Raw genomic sequence first — 24,064 nt, 5'->3', positions numbered from 1 at the left:
AAAAGCAAAACCCTAAGAAGCTCAATTTTCATGAAATATCTCTCGCATCCTCGCCAGCTAAATAGGGCCAACATTGCCGGTAAGGTGGCGAGAAGGCTTACATCAACGATGGTGGCTTCGAAGGCAAGCTATGTTCAATGACATGTACAATGGACTGTCGAAGTTTGGCGTCGCGCGCTCTGAGGACTATGAAATTTTCGAGGTTATGTCAGCAAAGTGTGATAATAATATAGATTTTTTAATTAGTAGGTAAAAAATACATAACTGTTTTTTAATAAAATTATTAAAAAACATATATTTCTTACAAATAATGTTAGAAATTGTATTTTTATCTTATAATACTAACGTGATAATTTGAACCAATTATTACTGCAACCGAACAACCCTTATACCAGTCACTTCAAATTAAAAAAAAAAAAAAAACCCCTTATACCAGTTATGATAAAAAAAGGAACAATTTCAGAATTAATAATAAGATAATTATAAAATAAAATTATGGCAATACTTGCCGTTTAAAAAGCATTAACTCCTAGTTAAACACACCGGAGAGGCTCTCACGTCTAGTGCGTAAATCTCGAAGCGCCACGTGGAGGACTCCAAAGCGTGGATCCCACGGTGACGTGGTAGAAGAGAGAGAAAGAGAGAGGATATAGAGCGAGAAACAAGGCGCGGTGAGGCCGTCCAAAACCAGGCACAGAGCGAGAGAGAGAGAGAGAGAGAGAGAGAGACGTACAGACAGACTCCGAGAGAGAGGCAAATTTTTTTTTTTTCCTTAGCTTTTCTTTTCTTTCTTTTATAACTACGACGACCCATCTTTCTACCAATCTCTTTCTCTCTCTATCTCGCCCTTTCTTTGCTTCGGCGAAGCCCACGATTCGGCGTTCCATTTAGTTCTTCTCCTCGTTTCTCGGACTAGGGAAGAGAAAAAGAAAGAGAAAAATCGAAAAAAAAAACATTTTTCTTGGTAAAGAAAAAATAGACAGATCATGAACACGAAATTCTGAATTCGAAGATCGCGATGCTTGTGATAGCCAGCTGATTTTCGATCGCTGCGTAGAATACATTAGCAGCTAAATTTTTTGTGATTGTTTTGGGTGGATTATGTTTTGAATTTTGGGGGCGTGTGTGGAGCTTGTGGGGGAGATCTTTCGGATCTGGGGACCGGGAAAGGGGTGGGGTTGGGAGCCTATGTTTGAGCGATCGAAGCGGAAAACGATGAAATGGGGTACATTGCTTAAGGACATCAAAGAGAAGGTCGGTCTAACTCAGTCTTCGTCTGCTGCCGCCACTGCCTCTGCTTCTTCTTCTCCTTCTTCGGCTCCCTCGTCGGCTCGTGATCGCAATGCTCCTTCTTCAACTCGCTGGCAGGACTCCTCTTCGTCTCCCACGAGGTTCGATACTGATACTGTGTTTTTTGTTAGTTTAAGGAGACGAAAAAAAGAAAGATTTGCTTTTGTTGAAATGGTGTGTGGGTAGTGCTGCATTGGCTTAATTGTGTTGAATTCGATGTGGGTTTAGTCTGGTACTGGGTTTTGGGCTCAAATGGAGATTTGGGCAAGTTTTAAGATTGATAATTAATGATGGGAGCAATTTGTTTTTCCTAACTTTAGCTTGTGGAATGATGTTGGCGTAGTCAATGTTGGTCGTTGTGATTGTTTCCGAGTAGGGAAGCTCTTTTTGAGTGCTTGTTGAATAGAGCATAGGAGTTTTTTGGTGCTTGATGAACCCCGCTGAATAGATACGTAGATTTGTTTTCCGTAGTTTTTTGGAGATTGATATAGGTCCGTTAATGGTACAGTGTTCAATTTATGATGCACTCACTTTGATGGCGCCCAAATGTTCTTTGTAGGGAGCAGTAGTATTCTTTAGGATGAAAGGTAGCTGGTTGGTTCATATCCTGTCTCTTTTTATAGTTGATAACACTGACATTTCATGCTGTACTGGTAGGTCATGACTACACTCGATGATTTCATTCTTTCAATTTCCAGCTTAAGAAACTTCTGCTCCGAGTTTTCTGATTACATAGGCTAATTATGCATTGTTGGTAGGTTAAACGGGAACTCATTTTCAACTTTATCCTGGCTTGTACACTAGAGTTGCATCTTCTATAAGATTGATTTTTACTTATCAAAGAAAAAATTTATCCTGGGAGTGTGTTCACACCATCTAAAGCCAATATTTTTCAGTTATCTCTTGGTTAGGGATCAATCAGTGACATCTTTCTTCAATGAAATTTCTTTTTGATATGGTGTGTCTAGGCTAGATGTTAACAATTTATAACCATTGCTTGGGATCATTTGTCAATAATTGATAAGTTTGAAACTCATCCACTAAAATGGTGTTGCTTGAGTTTCGGGGTAATGGACTCATTGGGGTCATTTGGCGAAAAAGGGAAAATGCATGCCATCCAAGAAAAATCATTTCATTAACCACTATCAAATTTACTTTGGTATAATCCATGCTTCAGATGCGTCTGGCTTTAAGATTATTTTAAGTGTTTAGGGTGGCCTAATATATATTAAAACATATGTGTGTCTGCTTGTCACTTCAATCCCGTTAAAGTATGGATTGAAGGAAGCAAAAGGTGGTCACAAGTGTAGCTGTTACCTTGTACATTTTTTGATGGCTTATTGTTTTTAAATCTGCTTTCAAACTCAAGGATGACCTTTTTATTTTTTATTTTTATTTACCTATGAAAGCAGAGGCAAATATAATATCCTTGATACTCCTTTTGGTCACTTACCATATTCACGTGTGCTATTAAGTGATGATGACCTTTTTTCCTGTGAAAACAGAGACAAACATGAATTGGAGTTGGACTTCAAGAGATACTGGGAAGAGTTCCGGTCATCCAGCTTGGAAAAGGTTCTTGCTTGTCAATATATTTTGTTTACTTATACTTTTGCTACTCTTCTATGTACCATCTTTCTAGCCTTACTTGAACTGAAATCATTCATTAATGGCTTTTTCTTCATCCATGCAGGAGAAAGAAGCGGCCTTGAATTTGACTGTAGATGTTTTTTGTAGATTAGTGAAGCAGCATACTAATGTAGCTCAGTTACTTACCATGTATGCACAAAGTTTTTCCTTATCCAATTTCCCGTAACTCAGCATTCTTTTATGCAATCTCATTGTTCCATAAGATGGTCACTGCTGTACGCTAGGTTCACATTGTACTAGAGTTACAGGTTAATTACAGATTTTTTTTTTTTTCATAAAAAAGAAAGATTTGATTGTTGATGGGGAATATAGTCTTTACTTTTGATAGTTCATGTGAAAAGTGCCTCTTATTGCTTGTTTTCAAGTAATTGAACAGCCGTGGGGCTTCCTGTAGTGATTGTTTGGTGAGTTTTTGATTTTGAGCATGTTGACTGACTTCAAAAGTTTGGATGAATCACAGGTTAGTTGAAACACACATTTTCTCTTTTGTTGTGGGAAGAGCATTTGTAACAGATATTGAGAAGTTGAAAATCAGCAGCAAAACAAGGTCATTGGATGTAGTTAAAGTGTTAAAGTTTTTTTCAGAAATCACAAAGGTTTGCATCCCATATGTCTGTGTTTGAATGTAGATTATTTTTCTCAATTATTGGTTGTTGGAACTCATATTTTGCATATTTCTGTACAGGATGGAATCAGTCCTGGTTCAAATTTGTTATTTGCGATTGAGATCCTTGTATCTGGGGTATATTTCCTTAATCTTTAGTAGATCAAGTGAATTATTATTTCCAAGGTTTTTACTTTTTGTTTGTTTGGTGTCTTATGTATCTGGGATTATTTTTGTATATATTCTGTGTACTAGGGTTGCTCCCCTTTGTGCTTTTTAATGAATTGAATTACTTATCAATATTTATATATAGAGTTTAAAACACTCTTCATGTCCTGTCTTGTTAGATATTGTAGTCTGTAATGATTTTCTCGTAGTCCTTAAAATTGATCAGCATGCAATGATTAGCTGAACCTAGTGGGATTAGTTTTCTGTAACTATGATTACTGTACTGCGAATGTAAATGCTACATTGTACAGTCCATGAGGTGGCTTAAAATTGGTTTGTGAAATGCAGAGATGTGCATGTGACTATGCATTCCTACATCATGTCTATGCATTAACTTTTAGTGCAATTTTCATCATTGCAGCCTGTTGATAAGCAGTCTCTCCTCGATTCGGGCATATTATGCTGTCTCATTCATATTCTGAATGCCCTTCTGGATCCTTATCAGACCAGTCAAAGGCAAAAGGCTAATGATCATGAAGAAGTATTGCTAGCAGGAAAAGATTATGACGGTGATGTTGGGCAAGTCCGCCGGCTTGAGGTCTCTCTCTCTCTCTCTCCCTCTCTCCATACACTCCATGTATAATGCACACGTACACAGGCACATATATGTATGTACATGTAAATTTTCCTTAAAGAAACTACCATGTTATTGGTACATTGAAGATCATGACTGAACATCCCATGCACCTCTTTAAATTAATGAAGTTTAGAAAAAAATCAGATCATGATGACAAGTTTAAACTTTTCATCTAAACTTCCAATTTTATGACTATGTCTGTTAAGGTTTGGACCATTGATCAAGTTTTATACACTTTAACTAATTATATTAGAATCACCATTCTGTGAATCAGGCATGATTGGCACCTCACTTGTTTGATGGCATTCATGTTTGTGCATTGATATGTGAGAAAAAATGTTAAAATAAATTGCATTTAATACCTACTTTTGAGCAATCAGTATCTTTGATTGCTTGGGCATATTATGTCATTCTGCTTAGCCCTAGGTGTTTCTAAAGTGAGCAGGTGCATGGGTAAACTCATTAGCAATCCAGGACTTGGTCTTTCCTAAGTAAAGTACTTGCATGGGCTATATCCCCTCTTTATCTTCAATAGATGATTAGGTACCTATGCTAATATCTGTTTCTTTCTCAAAAATTAAGTAGCAGAAAAATGCGCCTTTAATTAATCTGGGTACACACAATGCTTTGTTCCACCAATTTATTTCACTATTTTGTTTCTATGTGCACTTAGTGTGCAGTGATTTGTTTCCTTAAGTCTTTTAGCATGGGTAGAATTTTTTTTTGATAAGTAAATGTAATATATATCAAAAGCGCAAAGGGGCGCAACCCACATACACGGGAGGTATAAATAGAGAGCGCCTAAGAGGGAGAGAAATGAAAAAGAAAATCAGAAAAACTAATCACTAATGGAGCTAGCCAAGCGGCCATCTAAGAGTAAAGAGTAAAGAAGAAAAAATGGGTCAATTCCTCTATAGTCCTAGTGGAATTTTCAAAACATGTAGCATTTCTTTCATTCCATATACACCACATAAGACACAGAGGGATCATCTTCCACACCACCGCGCTTCGGGATTGTCCTCCCGACCACCAACTATCGAACAAGTCCCTCACCCTGCATGGGTAGAATCAAATCACTTCCTTAAATTTTTGCCAATTACTAGATCCAGTGAAAAAAAATGGGAAACTTCAATTGGTGAGATATTGCATTTGAAAATTATAACTAAGGAGTTCAAGTTATTACTTTTTATAACTTACAACTTTAGTCCAAACCTATTAAGCATGAACTTTGCTAAATGCTGAATAATGCCAAAGGTAGCGATCATGCACCTTGATTCTTTTATACTTAATTTGGGTTTAAGTCTTGCTGTATTAGTCATGATGTTTATCCATGCAAAACTTGTAATTGTAAATTTGGTACACAATTTTACTAATCCTTATTCATGCAGGTAGAGGGAAGTGTTGTGCATATTATGAAAGCATTGGCAAGCCATCCTTCAGCAGCACAGAGTTTGATTGAAGATGATTCACTTCAGTTGCTCTTTCAGGTGGTTGCCAATGGGTCTTTGATAGTCTTTGCTCGATACAAGGAAGGTCTTGTTCCTCTGCACAGCATACAGCTTCATAGACATGCCATGCAGGTAAATGAACAGTATTTGTCCTGCTATATGTTTAGTATCAGCTTCATAGAAGGATTATTGACACCTAGAATTTCGAATAATCTAATGACCTGATAGTTGAAATATATTATTGTTGCTTTGTGCTTATTTGACAGATACTTGGTCTTCTTCTGGTCAATGACAATGGAAGCACGGCCAAATATATTCGCAAGCATCATCTGGTATGCCATTATTGTTAATATTCTTGATGGCATTTATTGGAGTGAAAAGTTTTGTGGGACGCAAGTGAACTTGTTTCTTTAGTTGATGTTAATTTGTATTTAGCAGATTGTTTTGAAGCTCATAAATGTTTTTGGGAAGGCAATGAGTTACATTTTTGAATGCACTCTCATTACACTAATAGCAAATTTTCGAAGATAAAGAAACTTTTCTATAGTTATTATAGTGTATCCTCTATTAGTGTTTTTCTAAATTTTGTTGTTTGTGACTTTTTCTGAATGCAATGTGTGCCTCATACACTAGCCACACAATGGAATTCTGACACTTTTCCCTTAAAGTTTTCTTAGCTTCTTTCAACCAGGAATTTCGTTATTTGCCTGATTTATATTTCTGATTTTTTGATAGGAATCTTTTCATCTTTATGAACTATGTCAGCTGCTCATATGCTGTTCCCATGTGCAGATAAAAGTTCTTTTAATGGCTGTAAAAGATTTCAATCCTGACAGTGGCGATTCTGCCTATACTATGGGCATTGTGGACTTGTTACTTGAATGTGTGGAATTGTCATATAAACCTGGTAATTGACACATTGTGTATCCTTTATGGCTTGCATAAGAGCAATTCATAAGGATTCTGATAATATCTCGACAGTACTTTGGCCTTAGAATCTGACCTATTGTCTTTTGGGTTGTTTGGCATAATATAACTTTTATAGCTATAACTTTGTGTGGTGTTCTGTGTTGGTGCTGATTTGATTCAATTTGATTTATAGAGGCTGGTGGTGTCAGGCTCAGAGAGGATATACATAATGCCCATGGTTATCAGTTCCTTGTTCAGTTTGCCTTGACTCTTTCCCGAATGCCTGAAAGTCTGGGCTTTCAGTCCATTTATTCCCATTCTTCTGATCAAAATCGTGCTTCAGATGGTTCCATTGCATTGTATCAAGTAGAAAGACTGGATTCCACTGGAAAAGAGGACCCCTTGCCCCAACATCTTTCACTCACGCTGTCTAGGTTGCTTGATGTTCTTGTTAATTTAGCTCAAACTGGCCCAATGGAACGTACAGGATGTTCTGGCGGCAAAGGTTTGAAGTCTTCTCATTCTAAGACTGGTGGCCATAGCAGAAGTCGTACATTATCTTCTGACCGCATAGCTGATGAAGTTTGGGACAAGGACAATAATAAAGTTAAAGACCTTGAAGCTGTCCAGATGTTGCAAGACATTTTCCTCAAAGCAGACTGCAGGGAATTGCAGGAAGAAGTGTTAAATAGAATGTTTAAAATATTCTCAAGTGATCTTGAAAACTACAAGCTCTGTCAGCAGTTACGTACTGTTCCACTTTTTATCCTAAATATGGCGGGTTTTCCTCCATCTTTCCAAGAGATAATCTTGAAAATTCTTGAATATGCTGTGACTGTTGTGAATTGCGTTCCTGAGCAAGAACTACTTTCACTTTGCTGCTTATTACAGCAACCAATAACTTCAGAATTGAAGCACACCATACTTGCCTTTTTTGTAAAGCTCTTGTCCTTTGACCAACAGTACAAAAAAGTCTTGCGAGAAGTTGGTGTACTGGAAGTTCTGTTAGATGATTTGAAGCAGCACAAGTATCTCTTGGGTCCAGACCAACATAATGGTAACCTTGATCAATTGGAGAGAAAATCCAGCTCAAGCAGCTTCAAGAAACATATGGATAGTAAGGATGTCATAATTACTTCACCCAAGCTAATGGATTTGGGTTCTGGGAAGTATCCTATTTTTGAAGCTGAGGGTACAGTTTCTGTTGCATGGGATTGTATGGTCTCTTTATTAAAGAAAGCTGAAGCCAATCAAGCATCATTCCGTTCAGCTAATGGTGTAACAACTGTTCTCCCTTTTCTGGTGTCTAATACACATCGCCCAGGAGTTCTGCGGATATTGTCATGCATGATCATTGAAGATGTAACACAGGTTCGTGACCATCTTGATTTTACAGTCTGACAGGTTCAAATTTGGATAGATTTACTTGTAAGAGTTATAGGTATTTACCCATGAAATTCTATTTAAATTTTAATTACTTATCAAAAAAAAGGTATTTACCTATGAAATTATTTGTTTATTCATATATATTGTTAGTTTTTTTTTCCAATGAATGTGGTAGTCTCAAGAGAAGGTTCAAATAATACAATGTTGACTGTTGTAGCAATCTCTCATGCTCGTGTGTAAATTATAAGTCAAATGGTTGTGCTGTTATTTTGTGTTCAATATCATCAAAATTTTACGAAGTTCTCATTTTTACCAGGCTCATCCTGAAGAATTAGGTGCAATTGTTGAAGTTCTAAAAAGTGGAATGGTCACCAATGTTTCGGGATCTCAATACAGGCTTCATAATGATGCAAAATGTGACACTATGGGAGCCTTGTGGCGCATTCTGGGAGTAAATAATTCTTCTCAGAGGGTCTTTGGTGAAGCGACTGGGTTTTCTCTTCTGCTTACCACACTCCACAGTTTCCAAAGTGATGGAGAGCACACAGATCAATCTGCTTTAGAGGTTTACGTCAGGGTTTTTACATACTTACTGCGGGTTATGACGGCTGGAGTTTGTGATAATGCTGTTAATAGAACAAAGTTGCATACAATTATATCATCCCAAACTTTCTTTGATCTTCTATCTGAGTCTGGCTTACTTTGTGTGGAGTGTGAAAAGCAAGTCATACAGTTGTTACTGGAACTTGCTCTTGAAATTGTGCTTCCACCATTCCTGGCATCAGAGAATGCTACATCATCTGATATTCTTGAAAACGAGTCATCTAGCTTTCTTTTAATGACTCCATCTGGTTCATTTCATCCTGATAAAGAAAGAGTCTATAACGCCGGTGCTGTTAGAGTTCTTATCCGTTCATTGTTGCTCTTTACTCCCAAGGTGCAGCTAGAAGTGCTAAGCCTCATTGAGAGGCTTGCTCATGCTGGCTCCTTCAATCAGGAAACCCTTACCTCCGTAGGTGCGAAATAGATCATTTTGTGATTTTTTTTGCTGTTTTGTTTACCTTGAACAGTGAACAGTGGTCTTATCGTTTGCTTTGTCTGATGTATTTAGGTTGTGTTGAACTTTTACTGGAGACAATTTACCCCTTTCTTTTGGGCTCCTCTCCATTGCTCTCTTATGCTTTGAAGATTGTGGAAGTTCTTGGGGCATATAGGTAAGAATTGTGGTCATGTTGAGACATTATTTTATCTGCCTGTCCCAATTTGCATTATTTGTCCTCATTTTTGAATAACAAGGTTTGTACTTTTGGTGATAGATTATCTGTATCAGAACTTCGAATGCTTATTAGATATGTTCTACAACTGAGACTGAAGAATTCTGGTCATGTACTTGTTGACATGATGGAGAAATTGATTCTCATGGAAGACATGACCTCGGAAAATGTTTCTCTGGCACCGTTTGTGGAGATGGACATGAGCAAGAATGGCCATGCTTCTGTTCAGGTTTCTCTTGGAGAAAGATCATGGCCGCCAGCTGCTGGTTATTCATTTGTTTGTTGGTTTCAGTTTCAAAATTTCTTGAAACCACAAGTAAAGGACACGGAACCTTCCAGAACTGGCCCTTCTAAGAGGAGGACAGGCTCTACAACACATCAACTTGAGCGGCATATTCTCCGGATATTTTCTGTTGGTGCAGCAAACAATGAAAGCACATTCTATGCTGAGCTTTATCTTCACGAGGATGGTGTTCTAACCCTTGCAACAAGTAATTCTTGCTCCTTGTCATTTTCTGGATTAGAACTTGAGGAAGGCAGGTGGCATCACCTTGCAGTTGTTCATAACAAACCAAATGCTCTTGCTGGGCTATTCCAAGCTAGTGTTGCTTATGTGTATCTTAATGGAAAGATGAGGCACACAGGAAAACTAGGATACTCTCCATCACCAGTTGGAAAACCTTTGCAAGTAACAATTGGGACTCCGGTTACTTGTGCAAGAGTTAGTGACTTGACCTGGAAACTCCGCTCGTGCTATCTTTTTGAGGAGGTGCTCACACCAGGTTCTATTTGTTTCATGTACATTCTTGGTAGAGGATATAGAGGGCTCTTCCAAGACACAGATCTTCTGCAGTTTGTCCCAAACCAGGCTTGTGGGGGTGGTAGTATGGCAATCTTAGATTCTTTAGAGGCTGACTTGACTTTGTCTTCAAACATACAGAGGCTTGACAGTGCTAGCAAGCAAGGAGAGTCCAAAGCAGATGGCAGTGGGATTGTTTGGGATTTGGAGAGAATAGGAAACCTCTCTTTACAGCTCTCTGGGAAGAAACTTATATTTGCATTTGATGGGACATGTACTGAATCTGTTCGAGCATCAGGAACTATGTCAATGCTGAATCTAGTTGATCCTATGTCAGCAGCTGCTTCTCCTATTGGGGGTATGTGACCTATCCAATTCACTCTTCACATCAAATTGTGGGCATCAAAGTTATGGAATGCAAGTGGAGTCTGATTTGTATTTGAAATTTCTCTTCTTTGTTCTCTTCATTTGTTATCTTATTTCTGATTATGTAGGTATACCGCGGTTTGGACGTTTTCATGGGGATATCTATGTCTGTAGACAATGTGTGATTGGCGATACCATCTGCCCAGTTGGTGGGATGACTGTTATCTTGGCCCTTATTGAAGCTGCTGAAACTAGGGATATGCTGCACATGGCCCTTACGTTACTTGCCTGTACACTTCATCAGAATCCTCAAAATGTTAGAGACATGCAGACGTACAGGGGATACCATTTGCTTTCTCTCTTTCTACGTCGCAGAATGTCATTATTCGACATGCATTCTCTTGAGATCTTTTTCCAGATTGCTGCATGTGAAGCTTCATTTTCTGAACCAAAGAAGTTGGAGAATACTCGGACTACATTGTCACCTGCTGCAACTGTTCAGGAGAGTAGTTTTGAGGATCTTAATTTGTCAAAGTTCCGTGATGAATTTTCTTCAGTTGGATCTCATGGAGATATGGATGATTTTTCTGCACAGAAAGATTCATTTAGTCATATTTCAGAGCTAGAAAATGCTGATATGCCTGCTGAAACTTCAAATTGCATTGTCTTATCAAATGCAGATATGGTTGAGCATGTCTTATTGGATTGGACATTGTGGGTAACAGCCTCAGTTTCAATTCAAATTGCACTGCTGGGATTTCTTGAGCATCTGGTGTCCATGCATTGGTACAGGAACCATAATCTTACAGTTCTGCGTCGAATAAACCTTGTTCAACATTTACTTGTGACTCTGCAGCGGGGTGATGTTGAAGTTCCTGTTTTGGAAAAGTTGGTTGTATTGCTTGGGGTCATTTTAGAAGATGGGTTTCTCGCTTCTGAATTGGAACATGTAATTAGGTTTGTGATTATGACATTTGATCCACCTGAACTGATACCACGGCGTCCAATCATGCGAGAATTGATGGGGAAGCATGTCATTGTGAGAAATATAGTGCTGGAAATGCTTATTGATCTACTGGTAACCATTAAATCAGAAGAGTTGCTTGAGCGGTGGCATAAGATTGTTTCATCCAAACTAATTACATATTTTCTTGACGAAGCTGTTCACCCTACTAGTATGAGATGGATCATGACTCTTCTTGGTGTGTGTCTTACTTCTTCTCCTACCTTTTCTCTAAAATTTCGGACAAATGGCGGTTATCAAGGTTTGGCACGAGTGCTCCCAAGTTTCTATGATTCCCCAGATATATATTACATTTTGTTTTGTCTGATATTTGGAAAGCCAGTTTATCCAAGATTACCGGAAGTCCGCATGCTAGACTTTCATGCCCTTGTGCCAAGTGATGGAAGTCATGTGGACTTGAAATTTGTGGAACTGTTGGAATCTGTGATTGCTATGGCAAAATCTACGTTTGATAGGTTGAGCATGCAGTCAATGCTTGCCCACCAAACTGGTAATCTTTCCCAGGTTGGTGCTGGCCTTGTGGAGGAAAATGCAGACATGACTGGAGAGCTGCAGGGTGAAGCACTGATGCATAAGACATATGCAGCACGCTTAATGGGCGGGGAAGCATCAGCCCCTGCAGCAGCAACTTCAGTCCTGAGATTCATGGTTGATCTGGCAAAAATGTGCCCTCCTTTTTGTTCTCTTTGCAGACGGGTGGAAATTCTTGAAAGCTGCATTGACCTTTATTTTTCATGTGTTAGGTTAGACATGAAGTTATTTCTTGTTTTTTATTTTTATTTTTCATTACTTTTGGCTAATATTTTTTAAACCTACGAATATTTGTTGACTTAATTCCAAGTTGTTATGGGATGTCTAATCTTTATTTCCTGACTCAAATAAACTGTTTCTTTGTTTTTTTGAACTGACTATTTTGTGTCTTATAGGTCTGCATATGCAGTAAAGATGGCTAAAGAACTCTCTGTAAGGACAGAAGATAGAAACTTGAATGATTGTGATGATTCTAGTAGCTCGCCGAATTCTAGCATGCCTCATGAACAGGAGCAATCTGTCAAAACTTCCATTAGCCTTGGAAGCTTCCCTCAAGGGCAGGTAAGTACAAGTTCTGAAGATATGGCTCTACCGCCAAACTATATGGCCAGTGATAAAGCAGAGATCAATGCTTCTGTGACCCAGCAGAAATTGAACAAATCAGTCCAAGATGATGCCCAAGCTGCTCAGAGCTTAGATGGTGATAATGTTGAGCAGGTTTCTGCCACCTCTAGCACAAATGGATTTAGCTTCCGTGATGTTAAAGTCACTCTTGATCCCATTCAGCCACCAGATTCTCAGAGTTCTGCGTCTCTTACTATGCTTGATTCTCCCATTTTATCAGAGAAATCTAATTCTAGACTACCACTCACACCCTCTTCATCTCCAGTTATTGCCTTGACATCTTGGCTGGGAAGTGCAAGCCATAATGAATCCAGGGCTGCCTTAGTTGCCACTCCTTCCATGGAGTCTTCTGTGTCTGCTAGTGAATTTGATCCATCTTCAGACTTTAAGTCCAGTTCTCAAGGACCATCTGCTGCCAATACCTTCTTTTCTGTCAGTCCAAAGCTTCTTCTTGAAATTGATGATTCTGGCTATGGTGGTGGTCCTTGTTCTGCTGGAGCAACGGCGGTTTTAGATTTCATGGCGGAAGTTCTTTCTGACATTGTGACGGAACAAATGAAAGTGTCACAGGTTATAGAAAACATCTTGGAAAGTGTTCCTCTATATATTGATGCAGATTCAGTGCTAGCATTCCAGGGTTTGTGCCTTAGTAGACTGATGAACTTCCTTGAAAGGCGTCTCCTGCGTGATGACGAGGAAAATCAGAAAAAGCTGGACAAGGGTCGCTGGTCCTTGAACTTAGATGCATTGTGCTGGATGATAGTAGATCGTGTATATATGGGTGCTTTTCCTCACCCTGCTGGTGTACTGAAAACTCTTGAGTTCTTGTTATCTATGTTGCAATTGGCAAACAAAGATGGACAAATTGAAGAAGTTGCCCCAACTGGAAAGGGTCTTTTATCGATTGGAAGAGGAAGCAGACAACTTGATGCTTATATTCATTCAATTCTTAAAAATACAAATCGTATGATATTGTATTGTTTCCTTCCATCATTCTTGATCACTATTGGAGAAGATGATCTTCTGTCAAGCTTAGGTTTTCTCATTGAACCTAAGAAGAGATCGTCCTCATACTTATCACAAGATGATTCAGGAACTGATATCTGTGCGGTCTTACAGTTGCTAGTTGCTCATCGACGAATTATATTCTGTCCCAGTAATATCGATACTGATCTAAATTGCTGTCTTTGTGTGAATTTAATATCTCTTCTCTGTGATCAAAGGCGAAATGTTCAGAATTTGGCCGTTGATGTTATCAGGTATCTACTGGTGCATCGAAGGGCTGCACTAGAAGACCTGCTTGTCTCTAAACCAAACCAAGGACAGCACCTGGATGTACTACATGATGGGTTTGACAAATTATTGACTGGGAGTTTACCTGCCTTTTTTGAGTGGCTTCAGAGTAGTGAACAGATTGTGAATAAAGTACTGGAGCAGTGTGCTGTAATTATGTGGAGGCAGTATATTGCTGGATCAGCAAAATTTCCTGGAGTGAGAATAAAGGGCATGGAAGGTCGTCGTAAGAGGGAGATTGGAAGAAGACTACGGGAAACTTCTAAATTAGACCTAAAACATTGGGAACAGGTAAACGAACGGAGGTATGCACTGGAATTGGTTCGTGATGCAATGTCTACTGAGCTGAGAGTTGTCCGTCAAGATAAATACGGGTGGGTTCTTCATGCCGAGAGTGAGTGGCAAACCCTTCTCCAACAACTTGTACATGAACGCGGAATATTCCCAATGCGTAAATCCTCTATGACTGAAGAGCCTGAATGGGAGCTTTGTCCCATTGAGGGTCCATATAGAATGCGCAAAAAGCTTGAGCGCTGCAAATTAAAAATTGATACCATCCAAAATGTTCTTGATGGACAGTTTGAAGTAGGGGAAGCTGAGCTGTCCAAAGTAAAAAATGAGAATGGGCCTAATGCTTCCGATACTGATTCTGAATCATTTTTTGCTCTTCTGACTGATACTGCAAAACAAAATGGTGTTGATGGCGAGCTCTATGATCAATCATTTTTTAAAGAATTGGATGATGTTAAAGATGAAGGTTCTGTTAGGAATGGATGGAATGATGACAGAGCTAGTAGTACAAATGAAACAAGCCTTCATTCTGCCCTAGAGTCTGGTGTGAAGTCTAGTTCAGTGTCTGTCCCAATGGCAGAGAGCATAAATGAAAGATCTGAACTAGGATCTCCAAGGCCATCTTCTTCTGGGAGAATAGATGACATCAAAGTTACAGAGGATAAACCAGATAAGGAACTAAATGATAATGGAGAATACTTGATCAGACCTTATCTGGAACCTCTTGAAAAGATAAGATTCAGATATAATTGTGAACGGGTTGTAGGTCTTGACAAACATGATGGTATATTTCTGATAGGAGAACTCTGTTTGTATGTAATTGAGAATTTTTATATTGATGACTCTGGGTGCATTTGCGAGAAGGAATGTGAAGATGAACTATCTGTTATTGATCAAGCTCTGGGTGTAAAGAAGGACGCTAATAGCAGTATGGAGTTCCAGTCCAAATCATCATCATCTTGGGGCACAACAGTTAAGTCATTGGTTGGAGGAAGAGCATGGGCCTATAATGGTGGTGCATGGGGAAAGGAGAAAGTATGTACTAGTAGTAATCTACCTCACCCTTGGCGTATGTGGAAGCTTAATAGTGTTCATGAGCTTTTGAAGCGTGATTACCAGCTGCGCCCTGTTGCTATTGAGATATTTAGCATGGATGGATGCAATGATCTGCTGGTGTTCCACAAAAGAGAGCGAGAAGAAGTTTTCAAAAATTTAGTTGCCATGAATCTGCCTCGAAACAGCATGTAAGAATCATACTCCCTATGGGCTTCTTTGTTTTTATCTTGTCCATCTTGTTTTTGTTATATGGTAGCTTCGTGTTTTTGCATATTTGCCAAAAATATGTCAGTTATTATTATTTTATTTACACATGCACCAAATGGATCTTGAACCCATGAGTCACCTTCACCTTGTTCTTAGGAGAGGAAGTGCCATTCGAGTTAGAGCTCATTAGCTCTGCCAGCCATTAATATTCCTATATACAGTAAAATAATTGAAAATTGGCTCCTTTGACTTGCATTTAGATATGCTTTTGCTAATATAATATTTTTATTTAATGTCTAAAGATATTGTGCTTAACCTATTCTGTGCAAATGCTTGTTGTTCAACTGCTATCATCTTTTGTAAATGTATAGCATTCAAACTTAGTGACACATAATATTTTGGTTATATATTTCTGTATGCAACACTCAATACCATATGCATTATATTGGTGTCACAGTGTTATTTAATGACATGGGGTATTATATTGTCTTCCTGCCAAGAGTTAATCGGGTGAGGTTACCTCGAGTCCTGCTCTTCGTATAGTACTTGTAGGCTCTCACGTTTACATTTTATTTGCACCATTGGAGTGACACTGAGTTAAGTGCCTTCCACGCTTATGTCAAACCATCATATTAACAAGGAATCTTGAAAGTTGAATTTGGGCAGTGTAAAGCTTAATAGTGGTAGGTGTTAGAATACACGTCACTTGAAAAGATCGATGTGAGTGTAATGATAGTGGAACATTATTTACTCTCAGCCTTTATGTATATGGTTTAGTAGACTACAGTGCAAAATATAAAATAAAAAGCAACACAAGAATTCATCAGGTACCTTTAGATCACTCTATGAGGTAGTCAGACCACTTAGAAATCTGAATAGATGGATTTGTTTTAAAACATATAAAATCTCCTACATACTCTGCTAAAAAAAGAGTGACGAAGGTTAGTAAATGGGATAATTGCAGGGATGGAGATAAGATACAATTGAAAGATTTTGCGAAAAGACTTTATAAACATAAAAGTGCCCTGACATGTGATTTCATTAAAAAATGTGGTGACTGAGATAGTAATATGTTGTACTTATCGAGGGAGGGGGAGAGCGGAAGAGTGTGTGTGTGTGTAAGGGATTCCACTTTGTCCAAAAATCATTGGCAGGGGATGTACTGTCTTTGTCAAATATTTTTATTATAGCTTCTTAACTACTTTTTAATTTATCATTTTTATTTTTATTTTTATTATAGCCCTTATCAAGAAAAACTGCAACATGACATTTTAGTGCTACCGTTATCTGTTGAAACACACTGTTTGATTAAAGGAAAGGAGTTCCTAATTATGTGATGGTAACAATTTTTTTTTTTGGATGAAAACATAATTTAGTACAATACAAACTAATATGACAGGTTTCAGGCATTGTCCCATGTGTGCTTGATGTGTACAAAAGAAGCCCCTAGCCAATATAAAGTAGAAACAACTCATTTTCACTAATTTAGAATAGCTATGGTTCAGGAAGGACGTAGGAAGGATCGATCTGTTGGGATGAAACACAACCAGAACAATATCTAAGGAGCACCGTCTTGATTATACACACATGATGCAACTGTTCCTACTGTTGATTTTGTCCAGATGCTCAACATATGACCATCCAAAATCACCGTTCCTGTTCCAGAACCACCTGTTTCCAACTAATGACTATCACAGACCTTCACATGAAGCAGAATCCACAATCTAAAAGCAATAATCAACTACTTTCCCAGCCTTCTAGCATCCAAGCACCCTCTGGTGAGAAACTGGCCACTTCCAACCAAGTTTTAAGCCATAGGAAATCTTCCCACAGCCCCAGTCCAGCCAAAAAATGCTTCACCAAACGTAAGATGGACATGCAAATGTGCTTTATGATGTCACCTGACATCTGCCTACTGTATTGATGGGATGCTTGGTGATATCTGATCTTTAGTGTCAGATTACGTGGACTACTCTAGCACATATGTCCATTAGAGCCGGAGTTTTATTAGGGCGGTCCAGGATTGGGAGCTTGAGTCTCTAGTGGCATTCCTCGACCTTTATACTCATCGAAAACCCTTCCAAGAGACAAATAAAATGTTGTGGTCTCCAGCCTGTAATCACAGGTTTAAAGGGAAATAAAATATTGTGGTCCCCAAGGGGTTGGCTCAGTGGTTGGACAGTTTGGGACTTTGAGTATGCTCCTCAAGGTCTTAGGTTCGAAAACCACCGAGTGCAAATTGCTTCTTGGGGTCATCAAACTTGGGGTTTGCCCCTTGAATTAACCGAGGTGCACTTGCGGGAAACTCCTTGCTGAAGGCCTGTGTATCCCCGGGATTAGTCGGAGCGAAGCTCAAGATACCCGGTGTCAAATAAAAAAAAAAAAGTGGAGCTACTACTTATCAAAAAAAAAAAAACAAAAAAAGTGGAGCTATTATTATACTTTACAGTTTGGTGAGTCTTCCATTTTTACTTGGAAGAGCATTTGGAAGGTGAAGGCTCCTCCTTGTATTCCTTTCTTCACTTGGATGGTGGCATTGGGTCCAATTCTGACTATTGATAACCTTAGGAGGTGGGGGTCTTACCTTTGTCAATTGGTGTTGTCTTTGCAAAAAGATCAAGGAGAGACCGTAAGCCACATTCTCATCCATTGTGAGTTTACTAGCGAGATACGGCATTTGGTTCTCATCTTATCGTTGAGTCTTGTGGTCATGCCTAACAATATCGTTGAGCTACTTCAATGTTGGAAGTCGCAAGGGCGGGGACAATCCAAAGAGGCCATATGGAAAGTCATCTCTTCTTTACTAATGTGGAGCATTTGGAGAGAAAGAAATCAGTCTTTTTGAGGAATGTGAATCTAATGTGTTTCAACTAAAATCCTCCTTGAGTGCTCTCTTAGATTGTGCAATAACTTTTGTTCCTAATTTCTCTTCCTCTAATTTTGAAGATCTTATAAACTTTCTAGATTTTCGACCCCAATAGGGTGGTTGTTTCGCTTGTATACTTTTCATGTGTGTGAGCTTTTCTTTCTAATAAATTATTATTCATAACAAAATAACCCTCATTCTTGTAACAGTACTGTGCTTTTAAACATAGAGTGATGCAATCCAAATGAAGAGGTAAATCTGCTTGAGTTTATGGATTGCAGTTTCCATGTACTGCAATAAGAGCAGATCTGTTTGAGTATTTCTAGGGTTTCTGCTAAGCTGTAACAGCCGGTTATACTTTTTGTTTCTTTTTGTACATCTGACACATGTCTTTGGTAATTTTATTATATTGATTCTTGAGTTACTTGTACTTTGATGCTTATCATGCATCGTTACTTCTACATCTATCTTCTGGATCCTTCGACCAGGGTAATGATCTTTCTCACTCTCTCCCTTGACTGTCAGGTTGGACACAACCATTTCAGGATCAACAAAACAAGAAAGCAATGAGGGTAGCCGTCTTTTTAAAATAATGGCTAAATCCTTTTCAAAAAGGTGGCAAAATGGAGAAATAAGCAATTTTCAGTATCTTATGCATCTCAACACGTTGGCAGGACGTGGATACAGTGATCTTACCCAATATCCAGTGTTTCCATGGGTTCTTGCAGATTATGAGAGTGAAAATCTAGACTTGTCAGATCGAAAAACATTTCGTAGGCTTGAAAAACCCATGGGGTGTCAGACACCTGAAGGGGAAGAGGAATTTAAGAAGAGGTCAGCGTCTATCATATACATTATGATTTTATTCATTTTTTGGATTTTCTTTTTAAATTAATACTTCTTAAAATATTTGTTTTTGCCGAGTTCTTTGCTTCATGGATAATTTTATTTTCTGCAGCGAATACCAGTAGCATTTTTTCCACCCTCTTTTGTGTGTGTTTGTGTTCCATCTAGTTATTTTATTTTATTTTTATGTTATTTTTTTTTCTGAGAAATTTTCTTCTGCCATGCCAGATATGAGAGCTGGGATGATCCAGAGGTCCCAAAATTTCACTATGGTTCTCATTATTCAAGTGCTGGAATTGTCCTCTTCTATCTTCTACGCTTGCCACCTTTCAGTTCAGAGAATCAAAAACTTCAGGGTGGCCAGTTTGACCATGCTGATCGTCTTTTCAATAGTGTTAGAGATACTTGGTTAAGTGCAGCTGGGAAAGGCAATACATCAGATGTGAAGGAACTGATTCCAGAATTTTTCTACATGCCAGAGTTCCTGGAAAATCAATTCAATCTTGACTTGGGAGAGAAACAATCTGGAGAGAAGGTTGCAATTTTCAATAAATCATTGACTATTATTATTATTTGTTTTATTTTCTGCTGATTGATAGTTGATCCACAATTTTCTTTGAGGGCCAAAAAATTGCATATTTTATTTGTTCCATATGACTTATATGGAATTTGTCAAGACTATCGGCCATCATATAAGTTTGGAAAAGTCACCCTAGTGATAGATATAACTTTTGATAGGAACTTAATCATTCACAGATTTGTGGGGTTGTGGGCCCTGTAGCCCACTGAGTGTTGCTGATTCAAAGAATATTTTTCCATTCTATTTTTTCCCTTGTTTAAAGTTCTTCGAATGATATTATCATTCTGGTGTTCTTATTGGTTTTTTGTTTTTTAGGTTGGTGATGTTGTCTTGCCTCCATGGGCCAAAGGCAGTGTAAGAGAGTTTATAAGGAAGCACAGGGAAGCGCTGGAATCTGATTATGTTTCAGAAAATCTGAATCATTGGATAGACCTCATCTTTGGATGTAAACAGAGAGGGAAGGTGGGTGTCCAGATTCATTACCATTCATATTGCTGTTCAATTCAGAGCTTATTTGTTTTTTATGGGTTTTAGCCCATTGTGAACTGCGCTGCAAATTTTCAAGTTATTAAATTACTAATTATACTTGTTTTAAATGCATTTGAGTATATGGGGGAGGTCTGCTGTTCCATGGTTGTGTCATCTATTTCAGTTTTCCTTTTTGTTCTGTTTCCAATTCTAAATTTACCTTGTATGATTGACAGGCAGCTGAAGAAGCTGTGAATGTTTTCTATCATTACACATATGAAGGGAGTGTGGACATAGACTCTGTTACAGATCCTGCCATGAAAGCCTCAATTTTAGCACAAATCAATCACTTTGGGCAGACACCAAAGCAACTATTCCTTAAACCTCATGTCAAAAGGCGGGTTGACAGAAAGCTTCCTCCTCATCCACTCAAGCATTCGGCACATCTTGTTGCACATGAGATACGTAAGAGCTCATCTTCCATTACTCAGATTGTTAATTTCCATGACAAAATTCTTGTGGCTGGAACGAATAATTTGCTTAAACCAAGAACGTATACAAAATATGTTGCGTGGGGTTTTGCGGACCGTAGCTTGAGATTTATGAGCAATGATCAGGATAGACTTCTTTCTACGCACGAAAATCTTCATGGGGGCAACCAGATTCAGTGTGCTGGTGTTAGCCATGATGGTCAGATTCTGGTTACTGGGGCTGATGATGGTTTAGTTTCTGTATGGAGAATCAGTAAGTATGGGCCTCGTGTTTTACGACGCTTGCAGTTGGAGAAGGCACTTTGTGCCCACACAGGCTCAATCACATGCCTTCATGTTAGCCAGCCTTACATGCTCATTGTGAGTGGATCAGATGACTGCACTGTTATCATTTGGGATCTCAGCTCCTTGGTTTTTGTTAGGCAGCTCTCTGAGTTCCCTGCGCCAGTCTCAGCAATATACGTAAATGACTTGACTGGGGAGATTGTGACAGCAGCTGGAATTCTGCTTGCAGTTTGGAGCATCAATGGGGACTGCCTTGCAGTGGTTAACACATCCCAATTGCCCTCAGATTCTATACGCTCAGTTACTAGTAGTACGTTCTCTGATTGGCTAGACACAAACTGGTATGTGACTGGTCACCAGAGTGGGGCTGTTAAGGTGTGGCAAATGGTTCACTGCTCCACCCAAGAGGTTTCTCAAGGCAAGTCAACTAACCATGGAACAGGAGGGTTAAATCTGGGTGATAAGGTACCAGAATACAGGCTGGTCCTGCACAAGGTGCTGAAGTTCCATAAGCATCCAGTTACTGCACTTCATCTCACAACTGACCTGAAGCAGTTACTTAGTGGGGATTACAACGGCCATTTGCTGTCATGGACACTGCCAGATGATAGTTTGAGAGCTTCATCTAATCAGGAGTGATGGTGGAAAATTAATGGTTGAGTGTGCTAACTTCAGTTCTTGGAGAATCTAGAGTCCCCAGAATCCAAGAAGGGTTCTGGTAGTCCATCCTCAAGAAAAGAATAGACCATATGCATAGTATATGGGAAATGAGAATACGGCAACAGGGCTGGCCTGGGATTGAAGCTGCAGACAAGAGGATGGACAAGGGGGATGAATCTCACGAGCTTTTGACAAATGTTGAAAATATGACAGGCATGAGGCCTTCCAGAACGTATATGTGCCTTTTAAAGCAAGCTTCTGATGAGAGCAAAAGGTGATGGGCATTTCTCTGCTCTTGTCGTATTTTTGGTGAATGGAGGGGAGGATGCTTTCAACATTGCACCAAAATATCATGTGTACTAGTTTTTTGATGTAAATAGATGGACTGACCAAATAGTGTATAATGAAACTGTATAGTGGAAAGGTGTGCCAGAATGGGATAGAGCTGTTAATTGGTGGAGTGATATGGGTGTGGGACTGTTAATTGGTTGGTTGAGTGATATCCTTTTCGCTTAAATTTCTTTTTGCATAATGCAATAGAGCTCCAGGTGCCCATTTCTTCTTCTAAAATGTATCAAAGATCTCTGTGTGTTCGTGTGTACGCTCGTGTTATTAGGATGTCTGTTTTTGTTCATTCAAAAGTTCCTCGGGTGTTTCTTCTTTACATAATATTAGAATTAAGTAGGCTAGGATGGACAATGAAGATTACATAATCGGTCTGTAAATTTACAGCTGTTATAAGTTGTTGAGGACTGTAGATTCAGAATACTTTACCAAATAGGTGTTTGATTTTACATCCATATAATGTCTACTTTTGTTGTCAATGGTCCTTTTATGCCCGAGTCCAATTAGCATCTGAATTTTTGGATGAACGGCTGAAGAGCTCATGGTTTATAATTTTAGACCGGCAGCAGTGGTTTGTGTGGGGTAGTGAAAACCGTTTCAGTAACTACAAACACATAAGCAGTGACAAAAAGTCAATGGCTTTCAATTGGGTGCTATCATGTAACTTTGACCAGTTGATTAATTCCAATTTGTTGATTGTTATTTATCAAATCTCGCTTAATAATCTGGTTTTGATTTCCTTCCCATTAATCCAGTAAAATAACGTATCTAGAATGCAAGTTGTTAGTGAAAGGGTTCATAACACCATAACATAACGCATCTCCGGTAAATGCTTCAAAGGTGATACAAACTTTGGGTAGAACTCACTTTTAAAAATCGGCTTACAAGAGAAGGGTGCTCAAGAGCTTATATACACATGATTAAGATTAAACTTAAGGCATGTGGGACACTAGGAGTGAGTACAAACTCACATGAATACTTGTTATTTTTCCTGCATTGTACAACTATTTTATATGTACCAAGGTCCAAAGCATTGAACGACTATTTTATATGTACAAAACATGTATCTTTACAACTCTCATGAAACATATTTTGATTTATTATGAACTCTATTTTTTTGTGAAAATGTGTGTTGCTTAAGCAAGACAATGAACATGGTGAGATTTGTAAGAGCATGCATGTAAAAGACATATAAGATTAATTGCATTAAGAGCTTATATACACATGATTAAGATTAAACTTAAGGCATGTGGGACACTAGGAGTGAGTACAAACTCACATGAATACTTGTTATTTTTCCTGCATTGTACAACTATTTTATATGTACCAAGGTCCAAAGCATTGTACGATTATTTTATATGTACCAAACATGTATCTTTACAACTTTCATGAAACACATTTTGATTTACTATGAACTCTATTTTTTTGTGAAAATGTGTGTTGCTTAAGCAAGATAATGAACATGGTGAGATTTGTAAGAGCATGCATGTAAAAGACATATAAGATTAATTGCATCATATGACATGGTACACCGATACGTGAAGGATAATGGCCATGGACTTATTATAAATGTTAGCTCTATGGTCAAATGTGTACGTGTTATATGGACCTTGGATCTAATGGATGTTTTGTGATTGGCGCAACCATGTTTGATTGGCAGGTCACTACAAGACGTATATCATTAATAGCGTGGATTACCTGAGGTTGGACTCGATCGGGCTGCTAGTGTAATGGACGGCAAAGTACATTAGCTTGGGCACCGATATTGTATTACAGGTCTATCGGGACAGCGCCAAGCCTATTGAGAAAGGGTAATGTCTCAGGTAGACCATACAGTTTGAACTATGACTTGATTCTCATAATTACAGCATATACTATATCTATATTATATTCATGATAATCTGTCATCTCATAATGCTACATGTGGTTTATCAACAATTGAGTTCATCATTCAAATAACATGTAC

The 24,064-nt window shown here is 38.6% G+C and overlaps 1 protein-coding gene across 1 annotated transcript; it reads left to right on the top strand.

Moving 5' to 3' along the window:
* The first annotated feature begins 708 nt into the window (after positions 1-708).
* LOC132171943 (protein SPIRRIG-like) lies at positions 709-22,394 on the top strand. Its single transcript, XM_059583360.1, has 19 exons — positions 709-1,391; positions 2,796-2,865; positions 2,984-3,069; positions 3,401-3,536; positions 3,626-3,682; positions 4,134-4,310; positions 5,738-5,929; positions 6,064-6,129; positions 6,590-6,704; positions 6,900-8,077; positions 8,409-9,108; positions 9,204-9,306; positions 9,409-10,523; positions 10,660-12,298; positions 12,482-15,538; positions 18,949-19,257; positions 19,498-19,804; positions 20,165-20,311; positions 20,554-22,394. The coding sequence occupies exons 1-19, from the start codon at positions 1,189-1,191 to the stop codon at positions 21,730-21,732; spliced, it is 10,836 nt and encodes a 3,611-aa protein (XP_059439343.1). The 5' UTR covers positions 709-1,188; the 3' UTR covers positions 21,733-22,394.
* The last annotated feature ends 1,670 nt before the right edge of the window (positions 22,395-24,064 follow it).

This window comes from Corylus avellana, chromosome ca2, assembly GCF_901000735.1.
Source record: "Corylus avellana chromosome ca2, CavTom2PMs-1.0".
Lineage (NCBI taxonomy): Eukaryota > Viridiplantae > Streptophyta > Magnoliopsida > Fagales > Betulaceae > Corylus > Corylus avellana.
This window is presented reverse-complemented; position numbering and strand designations above follow the sequence as displayed.

What these genes read in the sequence shown, in the direction of transcription:
- LOC132171943 (XM_059583360.1), top strand. Translation starts at nt 1,189, where the DNA reads ATGTTTGAGCGATCGAAGCGGAAAACGATGAAATGGGGTACATTGCTT. An exon ending in TCCTCTTCGTCTCCCACGAG is followed by an intron (nt 1,392 to 2,795) that starts GTTCGATACTGA and finishes CTGTGAAAACAG; the next exon opens with AGACAAACATGAATTGGAGT. An exon ending in GATGTAAACAGAGAGGGAAG is followed by an intron (nt 20,312 to 20,553) that starts GTGGGTGTCCAG and finishes TATGATTGACAG; the next exon opens with GCAGCTGAAGAAGCTGTGAA.